Source organism: Pseudophryne corroboree, chromosome 3, assembly GCF_028390025.1.
Source record: "Pseudophryne corroboree isolate aPseCor3 chromosome 3, aPseCor3.hap2, whole genome shotgun sequence".
In the NCBI taxonomy this organism is placed as follows: domain Eukaryota; kingdom Metazoa; phylum Chordata; class Amphibia; order Anura; family Myobatrachidae; genus Pseudophryne; species Pseudophryne corroboree.
The window spans coordinates 704096111-704111636 of record NC_086446.1 but is presented as its reverse complement, the minus strand read 5'-3'; the positions used below and the strand labels follow the sequence as shown (position 1 = coordinate 704111636).

The 15526-nt window shown below is 46.8% G+C and overlaps 1 protein-coding gene across 2 annotated transcripts in view; it reads left to right on the top strand.

Moving 5' to 3' along the window:
• The first annotated feature begins 6289 nt into the window (after nt 1–6289).
• The window catches only part of A2M (alpha-2-macroglobulin), a 175297-nt gene continuing 166060 nt past the window's right edge, over nt 6290–15526 (top strand). For both annotated transcript variants that reach the window (XM_063962089.1, XM_063962088.1), the window contains exon 1: nt 6290–6398. In XM_063962089.1, coding sequence (XP_063818159.1) covers nt 6325–6398 — 74 coding nt within the window. In that variant the 5' untranslated portion in view covers nt 6290–6324. The remainder of the gene's footprint in view (nt 6399–15526) is intronic.

Sequence of the window (15526 nt, the reverse complement as noted above, 5' to 3'; positions counted from 1 at the left end):
GGACTTCCTCAAATAGACATGATGGCATCACGCCTCAACAAGAAGCTTCGGATGTACTGTTCCAGGTCAAGGGATCCTCAGGCAGTAGCGGTGGACGCCCTGGTGACACCATGGGTGTTTCAGTCGGTCTATGTGTTCCCTCCTTTGCCGCTCATCTCAAAAATATTGAGAATCATAAGGCGAAAAAGAGTACAGACAATACTCATTGTTCCGGATTGGCCTCGAAGGGCCTGGTATTCAGATCTTCAGGAAATGCTCACATAAGATCCGTGGCCTCTTGCTCCCAGGGAGGACCTGTTGCAGCAGGGGCACTGCGTGTTCCAAGGTTACGTTTGACGGCATGGCGGTTGAACACCAAATCCTAGCTAGGAAAGGTATTCCGGGGGAAGTCATCCCTACTTTAATCAAAGCTAGGAAGGAGATAACGGCGAAACATTATCACTGTATCTGGAGGAAATATGTATCTTGGTGTGAAGCCAAGAATGCTCCTACGGAAGATTTCCACCTGGGCCGTTTTCTCCACTTTCTACAGACAGGAGTGGATATGGGCCTAAAGTTAGTCTCCATTAAGGTGCAGATTTCGGCCAGATCAATATTCTTTCAGAAGGAATTGGCTTCTCTCCCAGAAGTCCAGACTTTTGTGAAGGGAGTGCTGCACATCCAGCCTCCTTTTGTGCCCCCAGTGGCACCATGGGACCTTAACGTGGTGTTACAGTTCCTTAAATCACACCGGTTTGAACCTCTTCAGACAGTTGAATTAAAGTTTCTCACTTGGAAAGTAGTCATGTTGCTGGCATTGGCATCTGGTGTCCGAATTGGCGGCTTTGTCTCACAAGAGCCCCTATCTGATTTTCTATGTGGATCGAGCGGAGTTGAGAACTCGTCCTCAATTTCTGCCTAAGGTGGTTTCGTCGTTTCGTATAGTAACATAGTAACATAAAAAAAGACAATTGTCCATTGGATTCAACCTATTTGTAGTCTCCTATGCACGATTATTTTGTATAAAATTTTGACTGAAGTTGCTGGTTCCGATTAACCCCTCTTTTATAATAACCATAGTGCGTGACTATGCCCCGTAACCCTGGATATCCTTATCCATTTAGAATTTATCTAACCCATTCTTAAAGGTGTTGACTGAGTTGGCCATTACAACTCCCTCAGCCAGGGAATTCCAAACACGTATCGTCCTTACCGTAAAAAAGCCTTTACGCCGTATTGTGTGGAATCTCCTCTCCTCTAACCTGAGCGAGTGTCCACGAGTTCTCTGTGTTGATCTAACCAAAAACAGGTCCTGCGCAAGATCTGTATATTGTCCCCTTATATATTTGTAAATGTTGATCATGTCCCCTCTTAATCTCCTCTTTTCCAGTGTAAACATGCCTAGTCTTGCAAGCCTTTCCTCGTATTCCAGCGTCTCCATACCCTTAATTAGTTTGGTCGCCCGCCTTTGAACCTTTCTAGCTCCAGGATATCCTTTTTGTAGTAAGGTGCCCAGAATTGTACATAGTATTCAAGGTGAGGCCTCACAAGTGATTTATATAACGGGAGTATAATACTCTCGTCCCTAGCATCAATTCCCCGTTTTATGCATGCTAATATCTTATTAGCCTTCTTTGCTGCAGTCCTACTTTGGGTACTACTGCTTAGTTTGCTATCTATGAGGACACCTAAGTCCTTTTCCAGTACAGAATCCCCTAATTTTACCCCATTTAGTAGGTAGGTGTTATTTTTGTTCTTGTTACCACAGTGCATTACCTTACACTTGCCTGTATTGAAGCGCATTCTCCATTTCGCTGCCCAAGCTTCTAATTTAACTAAGTCATTCTGAAGCGACTCGGCATCCCCCTCCGCATTTATAACTTTACACAATTTGGTATCATCTGCAAAAATTGACATCATGCTCTCTAGACCTTCTGTTAGGTCGTTAATGAAAATATTGAACAATAGCGGTCCTAATACTGAGCCTTGCGGCACACCACTTAGCACTTCAGTCCAAGTTGAAAAAGATCCATTAACCACAACAAACCAACCTATTGTGGTACCGGTGGCTACGGGGGACTTGGAGGATTCCAAGTCCCTTGATGTAGTCAGGGCCTTAAAAATTTATGTGGCCAGGACGGCTCGAGTTCGAAAAACAGAGGCACTGTTTGTCCTGTATGCGGCCACCAAAGTTGGCACTCCTGCTTCTGAGCAGACTATTGCTCGCTGGATCTGTAACACAATTCAGCAGGCTCATTCTACGGCTGGATTGCCGTTACCTAATTCGGTAAAGGCCCATTCCACTAGGAAGGTGGGCTCTTCTTGGGCGGCTGCCCGAGGCGTCTCGGCTTTACAGCTTTGCCGAGCAGCTACTTGGTCGGGTTCAAACACTTTTGCAAAATTCTACAAGTTTGATACCTTGGCTGATGAGGACCTCATGTTTGCTCAATCGGTGCTGCAGAGTCATCCGCACTCTCCCGCCCGGTCTGGAGCTTTGGTATAATCCCCATGGTCCTTACGGAGTCCCCACCATCCTCTAGGACGTAAGATAAAATAAGATTTTAAACCTACCGGTAAATCTTTTTCTCCTTGTCCGTAGAGGATGCTGGGCGCCCGTCCCAGTGCGGACTAAATTTCTGCAAGGCTTGTATATAGTTGTTTCTTACATAAGGGTTATGTTACAGCTTAGATCATTCTTTGGCTGATGCTGTCTTGTTCATACTGTTAACTGGTTCGTATATTCCATGTTGTACGGTGTGGATGGTGTGGGCTGATATGTATCTCGCCCTTAGATTAACAAAAATCCTTTCCTCGTACTGTCCGTCTCCTCTGGGCACAGTTCTTTAACTGAGGTCTGGAGGAGGGGCATAGAGGGAGGAGCCAGTGCACACCCATCTAAAGTCTTTGGAGTGCCCATGTCTCCTGCGGAGCCCGTCTATACCCCATGGTCCTTACGGAGTCCCCAGCATCCTCTACGGACTAGGAGAAAAAGATTTACTGGTAGGTTTAAAATCTTATTTTTGCTAATCGGGTGGTAGATGCTGTTGAATTGTTAAGTGACAGTAATGATAACTGGGGATTGCATTTTCTCTGTTCAGCAGTGTGTTAAAAATTCTATCTATCCATACCTCCCAACTTTTGCAGCTTCAGGAGCAGGAACTGCGGCGCGTCCACAGCTGAAAAGGGGGTGTGGCCTCTGGAGAAGGGGCGGGGTTTCGGGAGAAGGGTTGGGGCCTCATGTCACAATGTTTTTGTCATTTTGGGGCCGTGCCCAGCTCTCCTAGAGCACGGCATCTATTCAGTGATCACCGGCAGCATTGCTAAGCAGAGCAGCGGAGATCACTGGCTCTCCCTACCTCTCCCCCCCACCCGCAGGACACTGCAGACCAAGGGTAGGACAGCAGGACAGTGTCCATATGGTGGGACTGTCCCATTGGAATCGGGACAGTTGGTAGGTATGATCTATCTATCTATCTATCTATCTATCTATCTATCTATCTATCTATCTATATATCTCTATGTATCTATCTATCTATCGATCTCTTTATCTATATCTATAGCTAAATCTGTGGTTTATTTGGAGTAAGGCCAGTCATTGAAGCGCTGGGCTCGGCATGGGCTAGAAACGCAGATACAGGCCAGTGTCTCAGTCTTTAAAGTTGAATGCACCAACACCTCCCTCTCCTCGAGGTCCATTATAAACCAGCTTGGCCACAATGGCCAAGATCTGTGCCAGCTTCTCCAACCAGACTTCAGGTGGCCATCTCGCCCTCTACCAGTTCTATCAAAGGTGGTGAGGTACAGGGCTATAACTGAGGTGGTGCCGAGTGTGGGCAGAGAACCGGCACCTCCACATCCACTGTGATTCAACACTTGCCGCATTTACCCCGTCGCCACCACCAGCACCAGTGCTGCCGATGCCTGCTCACATGTACATTCATGTGCTCGGCCCCCTCCTGACTCCCATGGCTCCCACAGTGTCAGTGACAGTGACTGCTGGCGAGAAGCCGCTCCGTGGCTTGGTGCAATTAAGGATTTTTAGAAGCATAGCAGCTCCCAGGGGAGTGTGTGTGTGTGTGTGTGTGTGTGTGTGTGTGGGGGGGGGTTGTGTATGGAGGAATGATGGGGAGAAGGTGCAATGATGAAGAGGAATGTTGATGATTCACAGCAGCTAGGGGTGGAATAATGAGGAAGAGGAGGAATGTTAAGTATGACTAAGGAGGATTGATGATGAGAAATTTTGATGAGGATGATTAATGATGACGATGCACAGCAACTGAGGGGATGATGAGAAATGAGAAGTAGAAATGCAAAGGACTAGGAATGAGGAAGAGGGGGAATGAGGAGGACGAGCTCTACTGTGCAGTGTAATGTGAGTAACAGACACTACTGTGCAGTGTAATGTGAGTAACAGACACTACTGTGCAGTGTAATGTGAGTAACAGACACTACTGTGCACTGCAGTGTAATGTAACAGACACTACTGTGCAGTGTAATGTTAATAACAGACGCTACTGTGCAGTGTAATGTAATGGACACTACTGTGCAGTGTTATGTGAATAATGGACACTACTGTGCAGTGTAATGTTAACAACGGACACTACTGTGCAGTGCAATGTTAATAACGGACACTACTGTGCAGTGTAATGTAACAGACACTACTGTGCAGTGTAATGTTAATAACAGACGCTACTGTGCAGTGTAATGTAACGGACGCTACTGTGCAGTGTAATGTGAATAATGGACACTACTGTGCAGTGTAATGTTAACAACGGACACTACTGTGCAATGCAATGTTAATAACGGACACTACTGTGTAGTGTAATGTGAGTAATGGACACTACTGTGCAGTGCAATGTGTATAGTGGACACTACTGGGTGGTGTAACATGAATAATGGACACTACTTTGTAGTGTAATGTGATTAACGGACACTACTGTGCAGTGTGATGGGACTAACGGACACTACTGTGTGGTGTAATGAGAATAATGGACACTACTGTGTGGTGTAATGAGAATAATGGACACCACTGTGTGGTGTAACATAAATAACTGATACTATAGTGTGGTGTAATGTGTATTAGGGACACTAATGTGCAGTGTAATGTGAATAAAGGACAATGCAGTGTGGTGTAATGTGAGTAAAATACACTACTGTGCATTGTGTAATGTAAATAAGGGACACTACTGTGCGGTGTAACATGAATAATGGACACTAATGTGTGGTGTAATGTGAAAAATGGTGGATACTACTATGAGGTGTAATACGTATAGGTGTAGGGACACTACTGTGTGGTGTAAAGTGTATAATGGACACTTCGGCACGCACTATTTCTGTTTGTTGTGTAATGTGAATAAGGGACACTACTTTTGGTGTAACATGAATAACATACACTACTGTGTAGTTGTGTAATGTGAATAACGGACACTACTGTGCACAGTGCCGAAAATCAGGACTGTCCTGCTGAAATTGGGATGGTTGGCAGGTATGTATGTATAGTGATCAGGGACTATTAGCTGTGTATAGGGTAAATAGAGTGGTAACAATGGTTCAGAGGAGAGGTCCCTAAAGCATTATTTTGCCTAGGGCCCCATGGAGTCTTAAACCGGCTCTGTGAGGAACTCTTCTGTTTTACTTCTCTTATCTGTTTAGTAACAGTGTTGGACTTTTTTCCATTGTTAAAACAAAACAAAACAAGAATAGCAATGATAACAATTTAAAAAGAATTCAGAAAAAGTAAAAAAATTAAATAGTTCAAGAATGTGGAATAATAATAACTTCATGCCAAGCCAAATGTTTAGCTAACTATGGTCGGAGAGCAATAAGATTGCCAGGTTAAGTACTCAACAAATGGATCATGAGATGGTAACATGTTCTCTATGATGTTTTGTTTCTTTGTTCACTTGAGGGAAGTGGGGGCATGATTTTACAGCTTTGTGTGCCCCCATCTGTGCCAGGTAAACAAAGCAAGCAGCATATCTCTGTATCAGTCTGCAACCTGAAACTTTATTCTTATTGCCTTTTGTTTTAAAATGTCACATGAGTTTAGAACAGTGTGGTCACGGAGGAGTTAACAATGCACTGGCATCACAATTTAGAAATCCTCCTGTGTACCTGGGCAGGAGGCCTCACAATTATTGTAACAGAAGATGATTCAAGAAAACAGTTCAGTAAACAGACACAAGGCAATGCAAACATGCTCCATCCCTCACAGAGAGGGCCTTGTGCAAGGGTCAGTGTTTGTGTGTGTAACATTGGTGTGTTTGCCAAGGGGCTGTACGCAGGCCCAGCTTTATAAATCCCTTCCAGCATTCTTCATTCTGAATGTGATAACTGTCCAGCAGGATGTGGAGGTCAGCGCTGGGACTGTGCCTTCTCCTGACGGTGATCCATGGGGGAAATCTGACAGACCCTGACCCGTAAGACAAGTCTACTTTATCTACAGCATTTTGGAATAGGTTAGGGCTAAGCAGATAAACAATAATATTCATAACCAGCTGTACTTATGGACTCTTAGCTCTTAAGATCATGAACATCTACTCAGAAATTTTTAATGATACATTCCTTACAGCTTAATGTTGTTGTGTTTTTCTGTAACTGTTTTTTTTCTTTCTAAGCACTATGGGGGGGGGATATGAAAGTATGCCGGATACAGGCTTCTGCGCAATTCCAGCGAGTCTGCTTGTTTTTCTTAAAAGCAACAATAATTTAAAAGGTAAAACCGGGTTGGTTTTGTTTTTGCTTTTACATTATTGCTACTTTATAATAATTAGGCAGACTTACTGGAATTGTGCCAGAGCCTGTATCTCGCAGGTATATAGTATCTTTATCCCGTATTATACTTATAGCAAGTACTACATTACAATACGTTACACACACACACATTAAAGCAAAAAAAAAACCCCCCACAAAACTTGAATCGAAAGAGAAGACTAGAGGAACGTCCTGCTCACTACAAACAACCAGCTCAATTTTTTTTAAAGCCAGGAATCCCTGCCAATCATAAGTAGCCAGCTTAGAAAGATACTAGTGATTGGCTGCTGCTGAAGGTGGGGGAAAGGTAACTGTTTTAATGTCAAAAATAGAGTAGCAAAATTTGATTTCCCATTTGGATTATAAGACATTACAAAAGAAGAACAGAAAATATTTTATTTGATATTTAGCAAAGTGGGTGACCAGTATTTGGGAAGTCTTTTTACACTGATGGAGAATCCGCACTAGCATGGAGCTGGTGCAGGTTTGGTGCGACTGATGGTTGCGGTATTTGAGCATCTATAGACTCTCAGGGGGAGATTCAAATGTTTGAAAAGTTGGTTGGGTGTTTTTCCCCCCCCTGTCTATTAGATAGGAAAAAACAGACTCCCAACTGACTTTTCAAACATTTGAATCCCCCCCACAGAGTTAGTGTCTCAGTCCTTGCACATTCAGACGTACGGGTGACACAGGAATGGGTTTGTAGTGGAATTAGCTAAAACATGTAATTGTGGCAAAAGATGCACATATTGGCCCTTATTCCGAGTTGATCGCTCGCTGACGATTTTCGCAGTGCAGCGATGAGGTTACTACTGCGCATGCGTATGCATGCATTGTACGAGTACAAACAGCATCGTTGCTGTACAATGCTTCTAGCGACGAATCCATTCGCACAACCTATCGCAAGGAGATTGACAGGAAGAGGGCGTTTATGGGTGGCAACTGACCGTTTTCTGGGAGTGAGAGGGAAAACGCAGGCGTGTCCAGGCGTTTGCAGAGCGGGTGTCTGACGTCAATTCCGGGACCGGACAGGCTGAAGTGATCTCAAGGGCTGAGCAAGTTCAGACCTACTCAGAAACTGCAAAAAACCTTTTCGTACCGCTCGGCGGCACAGGCGATTGCACACTTGCAAAGTAAAAAAACACTCCCCCGTGGGCGGCGACTATGCATTTGCACGGCTGCTAAAAGTAGCTAGCAAGCGATCAACTTGGAATGAGGGCCATAGACGCCACTGCATCCGACTCAGAATTAACCCAGTAGTATCAGATCATTTTCAGCTGCACTTCCACATTTACAGAATGCAATTTATCTCCATTTACTACTAAGAAACTGCAGGTATATACACCTCTAATACCCCTTTCACACTGAAAATCTGGGTCCAGCCTAGGTTATTGAACATGGTTTCAAGCCATGTCTCAGCTGCTGAAACTGTGTTCACACTGCAGACTGGACCCGGGTTGTCGACCTTTTGTACTTGTCGGCTTATTGACCCCGTCAACATTTTGACCCCGTCGACAATATGGTATCAACCTAATACTGGTCGGCTTAATAATCCTACCTGATGTATAATGTGCTATTTGTAGAAGTGTTTGTTTCATGAATTAATATGAATTAATGCTTAGTAGATACAAACTTGTTTCCAAGTTTCTCATACGTCCTAGAGGATGCTGGGGACACTTCAAGAACCATGAGGTATAGACGGGATCCGCAGGAGACATGGGCACTTTAAGACTTTGAAAAGGTGTGAACTGGCTCCTCCCTCTATGTCCCTCCTCCAGTTTTAGTTTTAGAATTGTGCCCTGGGAGACTGGTCACACACAGGGGAGCTCTACTGAGTTTCTCTGAAAAGACTTTATGTTAGTTTTTTTATTTTCAGGGAGACTGCTGGCAACAGTCTCCCTGCATCGTGGGACTTAGGGGAGAGAAGTCAGACCTACTTCTAATGAGTTTAAAGACTCTGCTTCTTGGCTACAGGACACCATTAGCTCCTGAGGGTTTGTAACACTAGGTACGCCTAGGGGTTCACTCCCAGAGCCCGCCGTCACCCCCCTTGCAGAGCCAGAAGTCAGAAGACAGGTGAGTAGAAGAAGATAGAAGACTTCAGTGACGGCTTTCTGAGGTACCGCACAGCCAGGACCGTTTCTAGACAATTTGGCTCCCAGTGCGAGATTTCAAAATGCGCCCCCCTCCCAATTGCTCTAAAAAAAAAATGCGTGCCCCCCCCCGCCCATATAGCCATAAAAAGAAAAAGCATGCGCGCGCCTAAGGCGCGCGCGCTCCCGACAAGGGTGTGTGGCCTGATTAAAATGGGTGTGGTCTCATTAAAGTGGGCGTGGCCTCATCTGATATCATCACACCCACCACAGGGGGGAAAAAATAAAAATAAAAAAGTCCCCTTTTTACACATTACAGCAGGCAAGTGTCCCCATATTACACAGCGCGGCAGGCAGGTGTCCCCATTTTACACAGCGCGGCAGGCAGGTGTCCCCATTTTACAAAGTGTGGCAGGCAGGTATCCCCATTTTACACAGTACGGTAGGCAGATATCCCCATTTTACACAGTACGCAGGCAGGTGCCCCCATTTTACAAAGTGCAGCAGGCAGGTATCCCCATTTTACACAGTACGGCAGGCAAGTATCCCCATTTTACACAGTGCGGCAGGCAGTTGTCCCCATTTTACACAGTGCGGCAGGCAGTTGTCCCCATTTTACACAGTATGCAGGCAGGTGCCCCCATTTTACACAGTGCGGCAGGCAGTTGTCCCCATTTTACACAGTGCGGCAGGCAGGTGCCCCCATTTTACACAGTGCGGCAGGCAGATATCACCATTTTACACAGTACGCAGGCAGGTACCCCCATTTTACAAAGTGCAGCAGGCAGGTATTCCCATTTTACACAGTGCGGCAGGTAGGTATCCCCATTTTACACAGTACGCAGGCAGGTGCCCCCATTTTACACAGTGCGGCAGGCAGGTATCCCCATTTTACACAGTACGGCAGGCAGATATCCCCATTTTACACAGTGCGGCAGGCAGGTATCCCCATAGGCAGGTGTCCCCATTTTACACAGTGTGGCAGGCAGGTATCCCCATAGGCAGGTGTCCCCATTTTACACAGTGCGGCAGCGGCAGGCAGGTTTCAAGTGGGGGGGAGGGAAGGGGGAGAGGGGGGGAGAGAGAGAGACTACTTACGTGTTCCCGCTCTTCGGTCCCGCCGACTCACGTCCCTCGCGCCGGCCGCCTCCTCCTTCCATGCTTATCTCCTTATCGCCTCTCCCCGAGCGCTCCTGCTCGGGGGGCGGGGCTTCGCGGAATGACGCGTTTGCGTCGTGACGTCACGACGCAAACGCGTCATTCTGCGAAACTCCGCCCCCCGAGCAGGAGCGCTCGGGGAGAGGCGATAAGGAGTAACAAAGTGCCGCGGCAGGCGCCCCGTGCGGTTGCACGGCTCGCCCACCGCTAGAAACGGCACTGCGCACAGCGATCGGGCTGCGCGCCATGCTCCCACACACAGAGAGGCACTACAGGGAGCAGGGTGCAGGGCGCACTGGGCAGCATAAAATCCTCATTTTCAGGCTGGCAAAAGTGGAATATAGTGCCTGGGCACAAAATCCGAACCCCCGCCAGTATATTATATTGAGAAAGTAGCGGGGCTGAAGCGTGCCATTAAGGGGGCGGGGCTCAGCCTCACAGCTCTCATCAGCGCCATTTTCTCTTCACAGAAGCTGCAGAGACGCTGGTCCTCTCCTCCAAACACTGCTGTACAAGTAACAGGGTGCAAAACGGGGGGGGGGGGGGGGGGGCACATAATTTGGTGCAAATATAAAAGCGCTACTGGGCTGGGGCTTTATACTAGAGTTTCAGATCTGGGATTGAGCGCTGGGTTGTGAGCTGGCAAACTCCCTCTGTGTTTCTCTGACAGGCTTTACTGTGGGTCTGTCCCCTATTTGCCCAGTGTGTCTGTGGGTGTCGGTACACGTGTGTCGGCATGTCTGAGGCTGAGTGCTCTTCCCAGGAGGAGACTGTGGTAGGGACAGAAACGGCTGTGGGTGTGACCCTGTTGGCACCGCCAACTCTTGATTGGGTAAATGTGTTGAATGCCTTGAATGCTAATGGGCCTCTTATTAATAAGAGATTGGATAAATCTGAATCTAAGAACCAGGCATGGAAGAAATCTGTGGAGGATGTGTTATCACAGGTCCAGACCCCCTCGGGGTCACATAAACGTTTGCTCAGTTGGCAGACACAGATACTGACACGGACACTGACTCCAGTGTCGACTATAGTGATGCCAGATTAGACCCAAAATTGTCAAAGAACATTCAGTACATGATTGTGGCAATAAAAGACGTGTTACATATCACGGAGGACCCTGCTGTTCCTGATACTAGGGTCTGTATGTTTAAGGGAAAGAAACCTGAGGTAACATTTCCGCCCTCTCATGAACTTAATACCTTTTTTGAAAAAATGTGGGAAAATCCTGACAAAAAGTTTCTGATTCCCAAAAGGATTCAGGTGGCGTATCTGTTCCCCTCTGGGGATAGAGATATGTGGGAATCATCCCCCATTGTGGACAAGGCTCTATCACGGTTGTCTAAAAAGGTGGCTTTACCGTCTCCTGACACGGCAGCCCTTAAGGATCCTGCGGATCGTAGACAGGAGAATACGTTAAAATCCATTTACGTTGCCACAGGTATGCTGCTCAGACCAACCATTGCATCGGCGTGGGTGAGTAGTGCTATTGAAAAATGGGCAGATAACTTGTCTTCTGATATAGATACCCTAGATAGGGATAGCATCCTGTTAACTCTGGGTTATATCAGGGATGCTGCGGCCTACCTAAAGGAGGCGGCAAGAGATATTGGCATTTTAGGATCAAGAGCCAATGCCATGGCAATTTCAGCTAGACGAGCATTGTGGATTCATCAATGGAATGCTGATGCTGACTCTAAGAAAGCTATGGAGTCTCTTCCATATAAAGGTAGTGTCTTGTTTGGTGAGGGTCTCACTGATTTGGTAGCTACGGCTACCGCGAGTAAGTCGTCATTTTTGCCTTATGTTCCTCCACAACAAATGAAAGCTCACCACTTTCAGATGCAGTCCTTTCTGCCAAATAAATTCAAAAGAGGCCGAGGTTATTCCTTCCTTGCCAATAGAGGAAAAGGAAAAGGTAAAAGATCTCCGGCCGTGGCAGGTTCCCAGGAGCAGAAGCCCTCCCCGGCTTCTGCCAAATCCACCGCATGACGCTGGGGCTCCTCTGCGGGAGTCCGCACCGGTGGAGGCACGTCTCAAGCTCTTCAGTCAATTCTGGGCTCGTTCGGCCCTGGACCCATGGGTTTTAGAAATAGTGTCCCTGGGGTACAAACTAGAGTTTCAAGACGTTCCCCCTCACTGATTTTTCAAATCGGCCTTACCAGCTTCTCTTCCGGACAGGAAGGTTGTATGCGATGCAATACAAAAGTTGTGTCTAAATCAAGTCATTATCAGGGTTCCCCCGTCACAACAGGGAGAAGGCTTTTATTCAAGCCTGTTTGTGGTCCCGAAACCGGACGGCTCGGTCAGACCAATTCTGTACCTAAAGTCCCTCAATCTTTACCTAAGAAAATTCAAATTCAAGATGGAATCTCTCCGAGCGGTGATCTCCAGTCTGGAGGAAGGGGATTTCATGGTGTCGGTCGACATAAAGGATGCCTACTTACACGTCCCCATATATCCTCCGCATCAGGCTTACCTGAGGTTTGCTATTCAGGATTGTCATTGCCAATTTCAGACGTTGCCGTTTGGTCTGTCCATGGCTCCGAGGATTTTCACCAAGGTAAATGGCGGAAATGATGGTTCTCCTTCGCAAACAATGAGTCACAATTATCCCTTACTTGGACGATCTCCTGATAAAGGCAAGATCCAAAGACAAGCTGGAGCAGGACATTGCGCTCTCCCTGACAGATTCTGCAGCAACATGGTTGGCTCCTAAACTTGCCGAAGTCACAGTTGAATCCGACAAAACGGCTGTCGTTTTTGGGACTGATTCAGGACACAGAATTACAGAGAGTTTTTCTTCCAGAAGAGAAGGCTCTGGAAAGTCAGAGTTTGGCCAAACAAATTCTGAAACCAGCGAGAGTAGCAATCCATCAATGCACTCGATTGCTGGGGAAGATGGTGGTGGCCTACGAGGCCATTCAATTTGGCAGATTCCATGCCAGAGTGTTTCAGTGGGACCTATTGGACAAGTGGTCCGGATCCCATCTGCACATGCACCGGAATATAATCCTGTCCTCCAAGACCAGAATCTCACTCCTGTGGTGGCTGCAAAGCTCTCACCTCCTAGAGGGACGCAGGTTCGGGATCCAGGACTGGATCCTAGTAACCACGGATGCGAGTCTCTGAGGCTGGGGAGCAGTCACACAGGGGTAAACCTTCCAGGGAAAATGGTCAAGCCAGGAAGTTTGTTTACAGATAACAGCAGTAGCGCACATAAACCGCCAGGGCGGAACAAAGAGCAGGGCGGCAATGGCAGAGGCCACAAAAGTTCTCCGCTGGGCGGAAGGACATACAAGCGCTCTGTCAGCAATCTTCATTCCAGGAGTGGACAACTGGGAAGCAGACTTCCTCAGCAGAGACGATCTCCATCCAGGAGAGTGGGGTCTTCATCAAGAGGTCTTCACAGAAGTGACAAGTCTTTGGGGAATTCCTCAAATAGACATGATGGCGTCTTGCCTCAACAAGAAACTTCAGAGATATTGTTCCAGGTCGAGTGACCCTCAAGCAATAGCAGTGGACGTCCTGGTGACACCATGGGTGTTTCAGTCGGTGTACGTGTTCCCTCCACTTCCACTCATTCTAAAGGTGCTAAAGATCATAAGAAAAACAAAGGTTCAGGCGATCCTCATGGTTCCGGACTGGCCAAGGAGGGCTTGGTATCCAGATCTTCAGGAATTACTCATAAGAGATCCCTGGCCTCTTCCTCTACGAGAGGATCTGTTACAGCAGGGGCCGTGCGTATATCACGACTTACCGCGGCTACGTTTGACGGCTTGGCGGTTGAACGCCGGATCCTAGCCCAAAAGGGTATTCCCAGTGAAGTCATTCCCACACTTCTTCAGGCTAGAAAGGGAGTAACGTCTAGACATTATCACCGCATTTGGAGAAAATATGTGTCTTGGTGTGAATCCAAGAAGGCTCCTACGGAAGAATTTCAGCTAGGGCGTTTTCTCCATTTCCTGCAAGCAGGTGTGGATGCGGACCTAAAGTTAGGCTCGATTAATTACAAATTTCGGCCTTATCGGTTTTCTTTCAAAAACAATTGGCCTCCCTTCCAGAAGTTCAGACTTTCGTGAAAGGAGTTTTGCACATCCAACCTCCATTTGTGCCCCCAGTGGCACCATGGGATCTTAACGTGGTGTTGCATTTCCTTCAGTAACATTGGTACTTTGAACCTTTACAGAAGGTAGAGTTGAAATTTCTCACTTGGAAAGTGGTCATGCTATTGGCCTTAGCATCCGGAAGGCGGGTGTCTGAGTTAGCGGCTTTGTCTCACAAGAGTCCTTATTTAATCTTCCATGAAGATAGAGCGGAGTTGAGGATTCGTCAACAATTTCTGCCGAAGGTGGTTTCATCGTTCCACATGATCCAGCCTATTGTGGTACCGGTGACTACTGACGCCTTCGCGGAGTCAAAATCTCTCAATGTTGTCAGGGTCTTAAAGATTTATGTCACCAGAAAGGCTAAACTTAGGAAAACGGAAGCTCTGTTTGTCCTGTATGCTGCCAACAAGATTGGGACGCCTGCTTCCAAGCAGACTGTTGCGCGCTGGATCTGTAATACGATTCAGCATGCTCATTCTACGACTGGATTGCTGTTACCGAAATCAGTGTAGGCCCACTCTACCAGAAAGGTGGACTCATCCTGGGCGGCTGCCCGGGGGGTCTCGGCATTACAACTCTGCCGAGCAGCTACTTAGTCGGGTTCAAACAGTTTTGCAAAATTTTACAAGTTTGATACCCTGGCTGATGAGGACCTCATGTTTGGTCAATCGGTGCTGCAGAGTCATCCGCACTCTCCTGCCCGTTCTAGAGCTTTGGTATAAACCCCATGGTTCTTGAAGTGTCCCCAGCATCCTCTAGGACGTATGAGAAAATAGGATTTTAATACCTACCGGTAAATCCTTTTCTCTAAGTCCGTAGAGGATGCTGGGCGCCCGTCCCAGTGCGGACTCTATCTGCAGTTATTAGTTATGTTTACGCACAGGTTGTGTTTCTGTTATACTCAGCCTGTTGCTGACATGGTTCATGCCGTTGACTGGAGTTTCTGTTAAATGCCATGTTGTACGGCGTGTTTGTGGTGTGAGCTGGTATGTATCCCACCTTAGTTTAACAATAAATCTTTTTCCTCGAAATGTCCGTCTCCCTGGGCACAGTTCCTATAACTGGAGTCTGTAGGAGGGGCATAGAGGGAGGAGCCAGTTCACACCCCTTCAAAGTCTTAAAGTGCCCATGTCTCCTGAGGATCCCATCTGTACCCCATGGTTCTTGAAGTGTCCCCAGCATCCTCTACGGACTAAGAGAAAAGGATTTACCGGTAAGTATTAAAATCCTATTTTCATGCTCAGTTGGCCATAGAGGTATTGTTTCGCAAGAATGATTATTTACAGTAATTTGTTATTTGTTAACATGTATTTATATAGGGCACACATAGTACTCAACGCTTTAGAGACTATTTGTTCATTCATATCAGGGAGTTTTTTCAAGACAAATAAATAAAAACTCTTCCCTAGAGTGAACTTAGTACCAGCACTCATC